A 16620-nucleotide genomic window follows, 5' to 3' on the forward strand; every position below is an offset into this window, starting at 1 on the left:
TCCAAACACAAAATTTCCAAGACACAAGGTAGAAATGTAATTTTTACTTTTCTAGTTTGTTTTTAAATAGTTTGAGTACAGTTTGAGAAAGTGTTTGAAAAGACTGTGGAATGTTTTCTGAAGGGAAATTAAGCAGCTGGTAGGTTTTTAAATGAATCTTGTTCTGAGGAAATAAGGAAGTCCCCAGCTAGCCAGTGGATTTTGCTTATGGTGGAGAAGCTGCCTATGGAGATGAACTGCCCCCACCAAGCATAAGCATGAATCTTTTAATTAATTCTCTCACAGGAGGCACACTAAGCTTCTGTCCTTCGTGAATGGTTTTATGATCTCTAAGGAGGATTTGAAACCTTTGCCAAGCTTAAAAGAAAGACAGGGACTTGAACAAATGGATCCACTTTTATTTAAGGGACATTTTATTGTGTCTCTGCTTTGCATTTTTATTTGTTTTAAAGTTTCTATTTGGTTTGCATGTTCAACTTTAATAGCATATTAAAGGGGCGCTTTTAAACATTAATGAAACTTGATATTGCTGATTTCTAAGATACTTCTGAAAAGAAACAAAGAAAATGTATCAGATACCACAAAGCTTATTAAATGACATTGCCCTGCAGTGTTCATAGCTCAGATTCTGAAGTTTTGTAACAGAACAAGAAACTTTGTTAGGAAAACTGATCAGGTTACCAGATGGCCCTTATTTCAAAAGGTCCTAATTCAGAAACATCACAGATCTACAGAACATAACAGATGTGACTCATTTTGGACATTACAACACAGATAGCCTAACTTCAAAGTATGCCTTATTTTGGAAATTATTTTGACATTTGTCACAAATTCAAAGTGATGCTCTCAATCAGACCTTGTTAATGCTTAGAGCCCATCTCTACCTTGTACTCAGCCTTTTGGGAAAGTTACTAGTCCTTTTAGGCAGGCTAGTAATCTTTTGCCAGGTTACTAGCCACACTTCCAGGAAAGCCGTTTCGTGGTGGTGCTTCAAATAGCTTTCCAAATTGCATTCTGTGTCCCAAATAGGTTGCTTGCTTTTGTTCTAGAGTGATCATTATACAAGCATAAGAAGTGTTTTCATGAACTTTAACATGGGCACTTTATTTCAGTTACTGTTACTTTATAATTTCTGAATAAAGCAATAAACCATAATCTTTAAAGAGATAATCCTTTAAATTTTTCAAGAAAAAATATTGGGGAAAGAAGAGAACATGCTATTAATGCATATGCAAAATGAACAAAAATAGCTTACTAATTTAATTAAAACATAGAGATGTAAAATACAATCTCAGGGCAGGATACTTAATGTGAATTTCAAGTAAGCATATTTATTTAATGTTAGATGATCCTTTGTACTCTGCCAAGAGAAATATCAAGGTATTGGTATACTGGAATTCAAACAGGTAATACCTACGTTGCTGTGCTCTCAGGGAAGAAACATACCTTACATTGTTTCATAGAGAATGTAAGCTAGTTATTTTCTTGAGCTAGTTAAATCACAAATCAGGTAAGATTGAAAAGCGGACAAAAGAATTTAGTTGCATTTCAAATTAGATAAAGTACTTAATTTCTGTAGATTTTATTCCAGTAGGCTAGGGCAGTGATTTTCAGCCTTTCTACAGCTGGGGACTGGCAAAAAATGAAAACCACTTCGGGGGCAGTTGAAGGGGAAACAAAAAGCACTATACACGTAATACAGTATTCTGTGTATTAGTGTCCAAACTCAATACAAAAAACAGAGAAAATTTTCCAAAACAACCAGAAACTGAGCAACAGAAAATGCTAACAAAAGAACAAAATACTGAAACCAGCACAGCGTGACTCCTAGCCATTTCCCACTGAACTGTCTCTCCCCTCCCCAGCCCCCATTCCCAGTGGCACTGGCGTATCCCCCACAAATGTGATGCCAAACAAGGAAGAGGTGGTGGAGCACAGCCAGACCCTATGCTGGTCCACAGCAAGCCCTAACCCTAACCCCCCCGCCATGGACCATCAGGAAATCCCCCGTGAACTGGTGCCAGTCTGCAGAACAGTGGTTGAAAACCGCTGGGCTAGGGAAGCCAAGAAGAGGAAGTAGATGAATTCCATTAGATTCCTACAGAGGTCTTTCTGCCAGGAGTACAACATTGAATGATCTATTTAAAAAGGCTAATTATGAACATCTTTTTGTACACATTCTACAGCAACAGTTGTTTGATGTGAAAGCTTAACTTTTTGCAAAAATACTACAAATTACAAAAATATCTTTGGCTACAGAGACATGTGCAGTACATGGGGCTGCCTTTGAAAATGTTCTGGAAATGTCAACTGATCCAAAACAGGGCAGCTAGACTGTTAACAGGGACTGGCTTACAAGAACACATTGCACCAGTTTTCTTTGAGCTACACTGGGTGCCAGTTGAAATCTGCAACCAATTCAGAGTGTTAATACTAAAATGCAAAGCCTTAACTGGCTTGGGGCAAGGTTATCTGGAGGATGACCTCCTCCCATATGTACCTACCCAGAGCCTAAGGTCATCTTTGGGGGACCTTCTTTTGGTCCTCCTCCAAAGAAAGGGAGGAGGATGGCTACCAGGAGGAGGGCCTTTTTGTTTGTGCCACCCCAGTTTTGGAATGAGCTCCCCAAAGGTGCATCTGGTGCATACATTGTATTCTTTTTGGCACCTTTATATTTTCCCAGTATTTTTACAATCTAACTTTTTAACTTTGTTTTTATGCATCCCATTTTATGCTGTACTGCTGCTACACTTCTGTACTGAATAGCAATTGTAGTTATGGTTTTGTTCTTTTAAAGTAATGTTGCCTGTACATGTCTATAATCACCCAGACAGCCTCAGCTATTGGTAATATAAAAATGAAATAAATAAACCATTAGAGAGATAAAATGGTAGCATATGGTCATGGAGTCCACTACCACCACCATTGCTCTGCCCCATGCTTCAATAACTAGAAATGGCATGATTGTTGCTTTTGTTGCAGTTTTTCTTTCATCTGTCCCCTTAATAAATGCACTAGGTTAAATGTGGCTGGTGCCAAATTTCCGGATCACTGTGATCATGATGCCACTGAGGGACCCTTTTCCTCTTTGCTTTTGCCTCTTCCCTGCTCCATGACATATTTCTTAGGTATGACTTGTTTAGGCTATTGTACTGCAGTAGCTGGCCTTGAAAAGCAGTTGGAAATCTTAGCTTGTACAGAATGATGCAACCAGATTATGGACTAGATCTGGTTATAGGAAATGTTAACTTCCTTGTTACAATAGCTTCAGAGGCCACTGGTCAGTCTCTAGACACAGAATTACTGACTATAACCTACTTAAAAAGGTAAAGGTTTCCCCTTGACGTTAAGTCCAGTCATGCCTGACTCTAGGGGGCGGTGCTCATCTCCATTTCCTAGCTGAGGGAGCCAGCGTTTGTCTGCAGACAGCCTCTGTGGTCATGTGGCTGGCATGACTAAACACCAAAGTGCACAGAATGCTGTTACCTGCCCACCGAAGTGGTACCTTTTTATCTGCTTGCATTTGCATGCTTTCGAACTGCAAGGTTGGCAGGAGCTGGGACAGAGCAATGGGAACTCACCCTGTTGTGCAGATTCGAACCGGCAACCTTTCGATCAACCAGCCCAGCAGCACAGCGGTTTATGCAGTCCCATAACCTACTTATAGACCCCTTAATTATAGACCCCTTAATTACTTAGGACCATTTTCTCATATGAGCTTTCACATGTTTTAAGATCCAGTCACAATCAGAGACATATTTGGGAATGCAAGAGAGGACCTTCTCAGTTCCCAAGCTGTAGAACTTGCAGCCAGAGATGGAGCTAGCCCCATCTTTGATGTCCTTCTGCCAGAATTCTTATTCAGAGAGGTGCTTGGTTTTAAGCGGACACATCAGTTTGCTGAAATAGATTTTAAGAAATGTTTATGTGTTAATTTTATTGATACCGTTTAAGTTCATTTGTTTTTATATTTTGAATATAATTTGGTATATTAGTCAATATTTTACTGTTGTTAGCCACATTGAACACCATGTGTAGCAGAAAGGCATGCTATAAATGCAGTAAATTAATTTTAAATGTGTTGGGCTAGATAAAAAATATTTTTGTGCACCAGGAGATCTTTCTCCTTCCCCCCACCCTACTTTCCTATCTTTCCTTTCTGACATGAGATTTTCTAAAGTGAGGAAAAACTTTTCAGTTCACAGTTCATTCTGGTAACCACAGCAGTATGTTACTTCTGAGTAAAACACTCCAAACTTAATGGTGAACACAGTAGGAGATAACACAACTGAAAGCCAATGCCTGCATTATACAAGAATAATATAAACATATAACAATCTTAATGTTGGCCACCCTGTAACTATGAAGAAAGTGTTGTTTCAGATGTTGTATTTTCTAGATTTTGTTTCCCAACCTTTTCTATGCCCCATAGCCCTAGAAAATGTTTGATTTATGTTCACATCCCCTACAAAAGTAATATCACATTTGAAGATGAAGAAGTCAAATTTCTCAGTTTTGAACCACAAATTAAACCACATACAGTATTATGGGGGAACAAGTTGAACTTAACAAATGCTTTTAACTCAGTGCATGCTTTTAACTCAGTGCATAACATTCAAATAGAAATTGAGCAATTAGAAAGAAAATGTAAACAGTAAAATAAGCCCCAGCTGTGAACATAACTACTCCTTTGTTCCTGTTTCTCAGTCATGATTTTGTCCAAACATGGAACTTTTTTGCTGATTGTGATCTGCAAGTCTGCCTGTGGATTCAGGTGATTCCTAGATTTTGTCTTGATTGACAGTTGGATGCTGTGCCATTTTTATCTGCTTGTTGTAAACTTTCCCAATTTGCTAGTAATGGGACTGTCTATAAAAGCTTTAAATAAATAAATAAACAAACAAACAAACAAACAAACAAACTGAATCCAAATACAAACATTACTACTACTACTACTACTTTTATAATTGGAATACTTTTTGGTAAAAAGGTCCTAATTCACCAATTTTGGCAAACAACAATGTGGACTTCCTTTTTGTTGCACCCCCCCAAAATGCCATCTTGCAATCCTTCAGAGATGTGGGCAACCCAGGTAGGGGATCCCTGTTCTAGATCTTTTTGTGTTTCTTGGACATATCTAGCTATGGGATTTCTAGAGCAAATGTATCTCAGTTCATGCACCTGCAGCTTATTGAAGGTATGCAATTACTGATATTAACACATATAAACTTTAATGAGCAGATGTTTTTTGTTGTTTAGAGTTGGGGGTGTTTGTTTATGTTTGCATTGGGTACAGGATTTCTTAGCGGCCTAAGGTTCTTATTGCTAAAGCTGACACTATTTTTTTTTTAATTTTCTCTCTGTAGCTTTAACAGTGTGTGTCAAGGTACACATATTTTGTTCCGAGAGTTCAGCTTTGTCCAAGCTACACCCCATAATAGGGCATCCTTTCTAAGGACCTTTTGGAGATGCTTCAGAACAGTGGGGAGAAATGGAGGTGAGTCTAGGGGGATATGAACTGTTTCTTATGCTGTAGATATACTCTATTACACTGCTCATTGACTTGGTTTGCAGTTAACATTTAACCAATAGTTTGTACCCTACTCAGGGTTCTGCTAGCAGATGATTGAGCAAACTGGTTTGTATTCTCAGTTCCTAGGTTGTGTCTCTTCTCCTTCACCTGCTTCCTCTCTGTATCCCAAATGCCTTTGCAGAACTGTTCTATCAACATGTAGAACAGCTGTTTTTGTTTTAATAACCCAGGGTGGCTTTTTCCATGATTAGAGATGTGAAAACCCAGATAAATTGGGGAAAATATTTCCAGGGATTTTTCTGAAGCCTTTTAATATTAAAAAAAGGGAAAAAACAATTATAGGATATTTTCTTTCAGAATGATGGCTAAAATGTTTCAGACAATGTATGCATATATTTACTTCTCCAAATATTAATAACTATGTAATAGATATTAATAATTAATAACTATGTAATAGATATTTATGTAAGACTGTGTGCATTATTCAATCTTTCAAGTTCTTGTGCACTGAGAACAAGAAAGTCCTAGGTTGTAAACTGGGACTAAAATTCTCCAATGTTACATGAAATATGCATTTCCAGATGTTACTAGGATGGCAAAACATACCATGATAATATGTAAGAACTGTTTTTCAGACATTCTGGTGAAAGTACAAGTAGTTTTTCTCAGTGTTCTCATTCCAGAAGCCTCCTTTCTGCTCCTTCTATAATACCAGCATCATCATGAAGAATTTCCCCATCAGCATCTTCAAGTAAACAAACACTGCAACCACTGCATCCTAGAATACTCAGTAGCTTCATTTGTAGACAAGATGGCACCTGGAGATCAGGGTAAAATTGACCAAGCTCTTGCAAGAGCAATATATTCTTCTAGGACCCCATTGTCAATAACTGAAAATGTACACTGGTAGGAAGCTTTTGAATTATTAAGACCATCATACCATATTCGTTTAGTCTTGGTTCAGTCCCCCTTTTTTCTCGGTATTTTTAATGGGAATGAATGCTTTTTATCTACTCGACACTATGGAGGAGAGGTCAAGAAGACACATACTTTTTTGTTTACTGATACTGATGGTTTCCTCTGTGCTTATTGTTTTCTTGCTTGCTCCTCATAAACTAGGAAAACCAAAGAGTTTCCTTATTTTTTATGTTTTCCTTATAGTTCAGTACACAAACAACAACAAAATAAAAATGAAAAAATCAGTTTCTAATTATTATCTGAATAAACCATATTTTTAATATACCAACCACTATCCTTTTACACAAAACCAAGTTATATGTAAAACATATCATGTTCCTAAACTAAGGAAGCTGTAAAGGGTGCCAATACTACATTTTTTCCAATTTTCCAAATTTTTCAGTTTTTCTCTGGGACTTGAAGGTTGTTGTGTGAACCAGTTATATGGTTATGGGTTATGCAAGGGCTTAAACAACTCCATGTAATTCATGGTCTGTTCTTGCTAAATTTGTATGACATCACGACCTCTCAGTAAAGGTTGGATATGAAACCTGATGCCAACAAACCTAGCGGCTCATTGTCAGACAAGTTTCAGTGTGTCAGCCACACCAAGTTATTGTTTAATCAACTTGGAGTTCACAACCCAGCAGCAAATAGAGCCTTATTTTCTGGGTTATTTGTGGTTAATAAACCATGGTTTGTAAGCATAGTTGCATTGGCACGTCACACTAACTCAAAATTCGACAACCCAGGGATTAAACAAATAATGGAACAGCATTAGTATGTGCAAACCAGGTCTGCAAGGATTTTCAATTGAATTAATGGCAAGTGGCTGAATTTTCTATTCATTTGCATACTTTCTGAATGGCCTTTCATATTTATAATGTTTATAGGAGCATGTATGCTTCAGTAGTGTCTGATGTTTATGTTAATGGATTGCTCTTCTTTTATTCAGGAAAGCCTTTTCTAGTCTTTATTTTTCCCTAAGGCTTCTTACTGGCTGCTCTCTAAGAGTTTAATGTAAAATTAGGCCACTGGCTCCAATGGTAGAATTCTCAGGAGGTAGGCTGGCAGATCAAAGGCTGTCCTGTACTACAGAAAGTCACATACATATATGTTTGATTTATGACATGTATAAAAATAAACAGCTCGGGCACATACTGTATACTGATGTACAAAGTAGTAGTTAATAGAAATAGACAGTAAGCCTAGACTTCAGTTGTCTTGTTCCCTGAAGGGTGTACCTGCAGCCATAAGATTGTTTGGATCTCCACTTTTGTGGGTGGAGAGAAAGGTCTACCCTCAGAGAAGCATATCTGACCTCTTGTGAGGATGCTGTGGAGAAGTTCTTTAACAGTTCTGTTCTGATGATGGAGGGGGCAAAAAGGAAGAGTTGTTTATTTTATTTTCTTTATTTACAACATTTATATACCACTGTGAAAGAGAATAAAACACTGTGTTAAAGCAGTGGGATAAATACCATAAAAAACCATGGCTAGTCAGTCAGTCCTGAAATAAAATTGTTTTCCAGTTGATACCTGCCTGACCTCCAGAGGCAAGAAGTTCCACAGAAATGGGACCGCCATGCTGTAGGCTCATCTCTGGGTAGATGTATATCAGACCATAGATCCATGTAGAACCACCAGAAGCATGCCATCCACTGGCTGGACAAGTTGGTATTTTGGGAGATCCAGAGTATCCAAATTCCTCACATTTCCAAGTAGCCCTGGGTTTTCAGTCTTGTATTTTTTATTTATTTAGGTTTTATATACAATTCATTAGTATGGAGCTCTCAGAATGGTGTACAATAAAACCCTATCAAAACAATGAAATATTAACAATCAGTTTAAAATCAACAATGTCAGCAATCTTAGAGTTTGAGTAGCTGTATATGGGATGAGCTGTTCCTTTAGATATCTGGTTCCTAAGCCATTTAGGGCTTTATATGTTAGTATGAACACCCTAAAGTGGGCTTGGACTTCAGTTGGTAACCAATGCAGATGATAAAGCAACAGGCTGATATGTTTGTGCCTGCTTGTCCCTGCCATCAGATGAGTTGCCCAGCTTTGTACCTATTAAAGTTTCTGGGCTTTTTTTCAAGGGTAGCCCCATATAGAGCAAATTACAATAGTCTAAATGCAAGGTTACCAGATTGTGGATTACCATTGCTAGGTTCTGCTTGTCTAGATAAGGGATGCAGTTGATGGAAGGTACGCCTGGCCACAGATGCTACCTGGGACTTGAGGGAAAATTCTGGATCCAGGAGCACCCCCACTCTCCACACTCTGTCCTTTAGGGGGAGTGCAATTCCATCTAGGTCAGGGCAGATATTTTAGGGCCCATATGTAAAAGGCCACAAACCATTCAGAATAGCTCTGCTGGATAGCACTGAGAGGGTGGAGAAAAATGCTTTCTTTGCTGCCTTTGCCACCACAAAGGCTTGACAATAAGCTCTTACCTGTGTTCAGTTGGGTTCAGCCTGAGTTTTCCTCCACTTGTGCTCTAGTTGTCTGACTTACCTGGCATAGCTTTTTTCCCTCCTATTTGAATGAATGGGAAGGAATTTTTTAAGCTCCTGAACTGAGAAACCTGCTGACCTTCCACCCTGCTGGCATGAACCTGGCAGTCTGCCTCAAATTCTCTCTGCCACCACCCCATAGGATTCCTCAATTTGTAAATTGACTTTTCTGAATAGAAACTACTTGATACTTTCAGTCCCTGTAGAATTTTTTATCAGACTTGTTTTTTGGGTGAATTTTTTACCAAGCAGTGTAAGTTGTGGCCATTATATGTATTATTGTTATATGTGTGCAGACATATCTATAATAGTTTAACCCATAGTGCATATGGGTGCCACCATACCAAATGAGGCAGTGAGTTTGTACAATCACTGGAAGAAGAAAGCCATGGTGTCTTCTTTCCCTGGCCCCCATCACAGGGTTCTGTGGTGCTTTGGAATCTAACCCCCACTACACACTTCACCAGGTTAAGACAACACAACACCCTGTGTGCCATGATGGTAATTAAGCAAAGTGTGCTGTGCAAAGTCAGCTTGTTTGGGGGCAGGGAAGAGAAGCCATTGTGGCTCCTTTTTCCCCAGTGATCATGCAAACTCACTACTAAGACTAAAGTATGTATTTAACACAGCATAGCTGCGAAGGCTCTGTTGATGCAAAGTACATAAAGCAAGAATTAGGGAGACTGTATTTCAAGAGAGAATGAGAAATGATGTTTTCACAAGTATGAGCCATTACTATTATGTCCAGCCTTTGCAAAAATAATTATTTTACACCCTTTATAAAATCAGAAAACCAAATGCAGGAAATACTCTAGCCCATTTTCTTTTCATTTCACATGCCTCCTAGCTGCTACAAGCTGATTGTTCTTTGTGTAGGCAATTCAACGTGCTTAACCATTAGCAGCATTTTTGGTGGCTTTCCTTGAATCATCCCTCCATTGTATCTATAGTACAATTGTATGTGTGCTGGAGATGGGAGTTCCAAAAAAGGTTATTTTGCACATTCTCCAGTTTTAAAATCTAGTTCCAACTGAGATGCTTTCAATACTAAATATTTGTTTATTTTTTAACTTTTAAAAATTTAGCTTTGGAATTTTCTTCCTGCCATACTGGTTTGGTCTAGGTTGATGGACTGGCAGTTTTGTTTTTTAATATATGGAGTGATAATTCCAGATGTCTTGTGGTGTATCATAAAAGACAATCACAGGAAACATGAGCTTCAGTGATGTAATGCAAAATGTAAGCCTGCTCAAATTATTCTGTTGCTTCACTGTTCTTTGTTTCAGTGAAACATATGCTAGCTGAGAGGTAAAGAATCTGAACTGGGAAGGACTGGAACCTAACCATGCCTTATTCCTGATAGATCACCCACATTGTCAAGCTCTCATAATTAGTTTGCATAATCCTGTAATCCAAGGATTCTGTTACTAATCTGCACTTGAAGTGGGGAAATTAAGAAACACACTATAGAAGTCTTTAATTTAAGAGTGGTTGGTTCTAATTTGAGTTCCAAAGTTGTATATTTTCCCAGGGTTGGCTTCAAAGGCAGGCATGGCTGGACACCTGTCTAGTGCTCACACCCCAGCAGTGGTTTACTGCCCCAACCCCCTGGAGTTACTCCTCTTCTTCATCATTGCAAACTGTTTGCTTACTTGGCTCTCATACTCAGACAACAGCAGTGGTGAGCAGGAGGAGCTGTAGATGACACTGACCATTTCCCTGGCTCATCACCTGTCAAGCAAGCAAGTAGTAGCAGTGATAAGGAAGAAGATGAGGAGCAGTAACAGCTGTTGTCAGGGATGAGAAGGTTTGCTTAATAAGCAAGGAGGCCCACTGATGATGTCTTGACCAAGGGTCCTGCAAAGATACACTATCTTCTAAAATACTTATGGGGGGAAACAGAGGTGGATGGACACAGTTTTCATTAACTAGGAAGCTGTTTGTATATTGGATATATACACTAATTTCTATTCCAGTGTCATAGTGTCTACCTATTTCAAAGGCAGTTTCTGGGTTCTGTATCATTCCAATTTTAGTATATGTGCTGCCGAAGCGAGTACCACAGTTTCTGGATTCTGTTGTGCTTTAATGCCATTTGAATGCCTGAACACACCTGAGAAACAGCCAGGATGGGGCTATACTGCCCAATTTTAGTGGTTTTCTCAAATTAATTTCTTCCATTAATTAAATGGCTGCCAGTAGAGACAATCAATGTACCACTATTGGGGAAAACATTGTGTGGCACAGTGGGGTGGGGGAACTTTTTCATTACCCCTGCTACCTAGTGGTCTGACTTCCACAAACTGGAGGGTGCCAGATAGAGTGTAGAGTGCCATTCCAGGGTTCCCCTGAAACATACAGATGTTCCCCTCTATATGCATATCTCTTATAAATAATTATGGGTGTCTTGCTAGAATGAGGTAAAATCCAAGCAGAAAGATTGCATAAATGGGGCAGTACTAGCCATTAGATGGAAAAAGGCTTTGTAATAGATGGGTGACTTAGTTGAGCTTTGTGTACAGAACCTTTTCCACAATATGAGTTTTTATGTCTTGTTTAAGATGTATCTTATGTCCTGACTTTCAGTACAATGGGCTTTTGTTCACCCTTTATCCTGAAGTTGGTTAATGTTTTCATAAATATGTTAAATTAAGAACTTTGTCAAACCAGCCCCAAAGGGGGAGTCATCTTTGAAAACATCTATATTCTGGTCCACTTGGGCCATTGATCCACTTGCCTGTGGGACATTAATGTATCCCACCAAGGAATGCAATAACAGCATGTTGCTCTTCAAGAGAAACCAGTTGGGAAGTCATCTGAAGGTTTGGGGTGAAGTGTCATCAGTATCTTGCTCTCCTTCTTGTTTGTAGCAGCTTGTCCTAGGGAAACTGTGAAACTGTTGAATTGGTGACGGGAAGCAGTTTTAGGATGGTTTGCAAGGGAAGAGGTTGACTTTATTAAAACGAAACAGAGGTACTACAGACAGGGATCGGGAGATTGACTCATCTAGAAAAAGATGTACAACTGACTTGAGAAGAGGATGAAATCTATTGAAAGATCAAGTGTGTAGTTTGAGAGTTTTCCTTAGCCATGATTGGTTTTAATATATGTATCTGGTTGATCTTAGTGCTACTCTTTGGCTTGCATTAATTATTAAGTTGTCAGACAGGTTTTAATTGTGCATTACAGAAGTTTTATGAGTTTTGTAAACCACCTTCAGAAGACTCTTTTGACCTGTAGGTGAGCTATAAACATAAATAAATAATTTTAAAAACTGAATGGATGTATCTTCCATGAAAACTGTGGCTATTAGACTGTGTAACAATGAAATAAATATAATCAAATTCAATAAATAATAATTAAAAAACAGGGCTAAATGTGCAGCTTTCCTGAAGGTTCCAGTTTGTGGCTGTCTTTTACACCTAAAAAGGATCTTCTCTGTTGTGTCTATTTGGTAGATTATTTCTCATTTACTACACCTGTATGTGTCTGCCTAAGCTCTTAATATCAGCTTATGAGGCCCTGCTCTCTGGCCTGTCAATCAAGAGATATTAGCCTCATGGGTACTACTGCCAGGGCCTTTTAAGTAGTGGTTCTGTACTGGTGGAATGTCTTCCCCTCAGAAGTATGTTCTAATTGATTTTTAAGAGCTTTGCTTGCAGTTTGATGGAGTTTTACTATGCATTTTAAGAGGTATGATGTGGATTTTAATTCATTTTTATATTTATCAGTTAATTGTATTACCACTTTCAGAAGGCAATGTGCCCTGAAAAACAGTTTGTTAATCTTTAATAAATCAATAAATATTTTGCTTCCTTTCTGCTGGTATTCAAGACAGCTTAACAAAACTATAAATTATCATAAAGAGAGGAGCAAAAAGAAACAAAACTATGAAACAAAAATAATATATCAAGTCAGGAAATAGCAAATTCAACAGATAAGCATGGTGAAACAAACTGCAATAAAACCCCAAAGAAATAAGGTAGATTTTCCAAGAACCCGAAAGATAGTAGATAGACCTCAGTTGGAAGAGAATTCTACAGCAAGGTTCAAACACAGACAAGGCCCTCTTCCAAAGCCACTCATCTAATTTGTGTAGGTAAATATGCCAGAGAAGGGCCTTGGATGATGATCTCAGCCACTAGACATGTGCAAGCAGATGGTTTTACAGGTAATTAAAGTTTTGCATCACATTACATCTTTAGCCTGAGTGCTGCTAAGATCTAATAAATGTGAGCTAAATCTAGGCATACCTTTTGTTTGCCTTCTAACCTTTTCACACATACAGCCTAAATGGAAGCAACAATTTAAAATGTGTTATGTTTAAATGATTTAATATATATTTAAATAGTCTAGATTTTTCACCTCTGGGAGAGGTGGCAGTAAAGAAAAAAAGCCTGAAGCACATTTTCAGATTTCATGTAGAACTTTCAGAAAGGGGATGCTTTAAAAATGGCCTTTTGTGGCAGCACCAAGCTTTTTATGAGAAATGGGAGATTCCACTCAAATCGTGGAAATTCAGCAAATGACTCAAGCACTAGATAAAGCAGCTTGCCAGAGACTGCTTTTGTGTACAGACTACACTGTTTGCTGTTTGTTTTTCAATCTTGAGATAAACATGCTGTGACTTGGAGAATGCACGTTCTTTGCACAGACCCTTCTTGGTTCAGCCCAGAAGGCATGTTGAACCGTGTATCCTGAAAGCTGCAAGCCAATACATGGACAAATAAATTCCTTTCATTAAAAAAGAATTATTTATAATATGACTTAGCAAAATATTTGTTTGTTTTGATAGTTACTTACAGAGAGTAATAAATGAAGAGGAATTACAAAGCTGCTGCTTCCACTAATCTTTTTTACATCAATCTCTTTTGCTGCCCTTTAGCTTTTAAAGAATGGTGCAGTGGCATATTAGGTTAGCCTGGTTACAACAGCTGCTTTTATATCCTGTAAACTGTGTCTTGCTGCTATATTTTGCGTTGAATTGACAGCCTTTTCCTTTCTTTGCTGTGCATCTTGGTCAACATAACTGAACTGGAAGAACACCATTCAGGGCTTAAAATGGAACAAATTTATATCTTTGCTATATACAAACTGGAATAAATAAGTAGAGTGTATATATGTACTTGACATGGTATTCATACTTTTTAGTGACATTCTGTAGAGCTTGAGAAGTAACCGAGCCAGCAAGTGGGGAGATCCATGTGCTTTTCTTACTGTAAAATGAGACCTGTATCAGAAGGATGCTTGGAGAACAAACAAAACATGTTTTGTAAATAAGAAAATATTAACAATGCTAGATTAATGTTGATAATACATGCCTATAGAGTTTGGACTGTATTCATGATGACTAATACAGAGGCAGCACTTCAAGTACCTCTGCTGAGTGAGGTGATATGGATGGCTACTAAGGCAGACCTTTTCAATGGTGGTACCCCAGTTGTGGAATATCCTCCATACAGAGACTCACCTGATGCTCAAATTGTGAACTTTATGGTGCCAGAATTTCTTGGCACTTTTTACTACTTTCTTAGGTCTTTTAGACCACAGTTTTAAAAAAGTAGAGCATTTTTAGATCTTTGTGCTGCTGGCTTTTGCTCTGCTTTTTTACTTTGGCTTTTTGAAATATAATGCTTTGGCTATTGATAGTATCAAAATAACACTATCAATAAAATGAACAAATAAACACGTTTTTCTATTATATTTTACTGTGCTATTTTATAGTGTTAAGTTTTGTTTTGTAAACCATCCAAAGAGTTTCAGCACTTTGGCAATATAAAAATGAAATACTAAATATAGAAGTAAAATCCCATATTGCAGAAGAGCAGGTATAGTTCATTCCATTTAAACTCTATTACAGGCATTTTTAATCTGCTGAAAGAGCTTGTGGTGTGCAAAAAGAACTTTCCAGAAAGAAGGAAGTGGTGATCAAATAGTTTTGCCTCCTTTCTGCTTTGTCTTTGGTTGACCTTTGAAATCTAGGTGACCTGCCCTTTGGAGTTTGTTGTCTGTTTCCCCAGGACTGTTTAATTAAAATTGTATTTCCTAAGTATAAACAGTCCCTCAAAAACCTCCTGCGGAGTTTCATGAGGTCAACACGTGCCTCTCCCAACTCCTGTGGCTTGCTTAGCTTGGTGACTCTCTGGTTTTAATTATTATATTTTTCTTTTAGTGTTCTTTCACCAATCCAATTAAATACATTTTACTTTGAGAAACTCTTTTTTTGTCACATGGAGAAGAGGCAGTTGCATTCAGGAGAAATAATGTGCTGATATTTTGAATGACTCAGAAATAAAACATCCCCCAGAACAGAACCTTTCCAGCATTAATTACCATTAAGTTGTACTGATTTTAAGGGAGAAGAGTGAAATTTGCCCTTAAGTCTCCCACTGAAACCAGTGGGGAATAAACCACTTTGGCTGAACTTTTGGGTCCCTACTTTTAACCTCTTTTATTTGGTACTGGTTTACTATTTTTTCTTTACTGTTTCTCTCCAGAGTTTTCATTTAATTTGATTTAAATCCTCCAAAGCCCCCTCAGAAAAAAAAGATTATGCTTTGCAAGGTTCTTTAAATTAATGTGCATGCTTCAGTTTCCCTTTCCTAAAAAATAGACTGCTGGTGGAGCAGAAAAAAAGTGGGCTCAAGGGAGTGCTTCTGCATTGTCACAAACCTTGCTGTCTATTTAGTCACTAAATTCAACAGGGCACAGGCAGGAGCCACTGTTTGCAAAGATGAATCTGTGGGATACAGTACGGGACCTTGCCTCTGTACTACAGTATTAAGACTCTTGCTTGACCCTGCTTTTGGACTCTGTATTGGGTCTGGCTGCTGAACTGTGCTTCATATTTTCCTTATATCCTGACCTGTCTTGCCCTAGCTTGTTCCCATAGTGGACAGAAACATTTGTGTTTGGCCATTTGTTTGTTTTGTTACCTTGCCTTTTGGCTTGCCCCATAATTGCTGTAGTGTTGAATCTGATTCAGTCATAGCAGGATAGTTACAAATGTTCTTTCCTGCATCTCTCCTCTTCCAGCTGCCATACTCTGTTGCTGCTAGCTTCTGGGGGTTGTTGGACTGACATGATGGAAAGCTTGAGAGGTAGAAGATAGGGAAAACCTCTCTAGAACTTATGTTCCTCTTGTGCACTTGCTGTCCTTAATAATACTAGAGGTTAAAAAGCAAAGACTAGGAACACTTTGGCTCTTGCCCTTTTCTTCGCATCTTTGTCAAGCCAGTATAATATCCTGTTATGCACACTTCTGTTGTTTCAATGCTTTAGTGTTGTTTATTATCTTTGGGCTAGTTGTCAGACTAAATTATGGACTTAGAATCAGATTCATCATGATTTTTCAGCAGCGGACTTTTACTAGAACCAGTTTTAAACTTGTTTTAACAATAGAAAATTGCAAAATGCAACAAAATCCTAGGAATATGACTACAGTAGTAGGGATTTCCAATTTGGTCACATCAGAGGTGTTCAGTGTAGGCTTTACTTCCGTCACTCCCTTAAAAATAATTTGTCATGATTCTAGCATACAATTATTCGTGCTTAAACTTCTGGATGGGCTTTATATGTTCACAACTCAGGTTTCCACTAGATCATGGTAAGT

The 16620-nt window shown here is 38.1% G+C and overlaps 1 protein-coding gene across 1 annotated transcript in view; it reads left to right on the top strand.

The window, feature by feature from the left end:
* The window catches only part of CUNH11orf49 (chromosome unknown C11orf49 homolog), a 142039-nt gene that overhangs the window by 41527 nt on the left and 83892 nt on the right, over window positions 1-16620 (top strand). The window contains exon 3 of the mRNA XM_044436918.1: window positions 5367-5497. Within this exon, the coding sequence (XP_044292853.1) occupies window positions 5367-5497 (131 nt within the window). The remainder of the gene's footprint in view (window positions 1-5366; window positions 5498-16620) is intronic.

This window comes from Varanus komodoensis, unplaced genomic scaffold (assembly GCF_004798865.1).
Source record: "Varanus komodoensis strain SLA01 unplaced genomic scaffold, ASM479886v1 scaffold3, whole genome shotgun sequence".
NCBI classification, from domain to species: domain Eukaryota; kingdom Metazoa; phylum Chordata; class Lepidosauria; order Squamata; family Varanidae; genus Varanus; species Varanus komodoensis.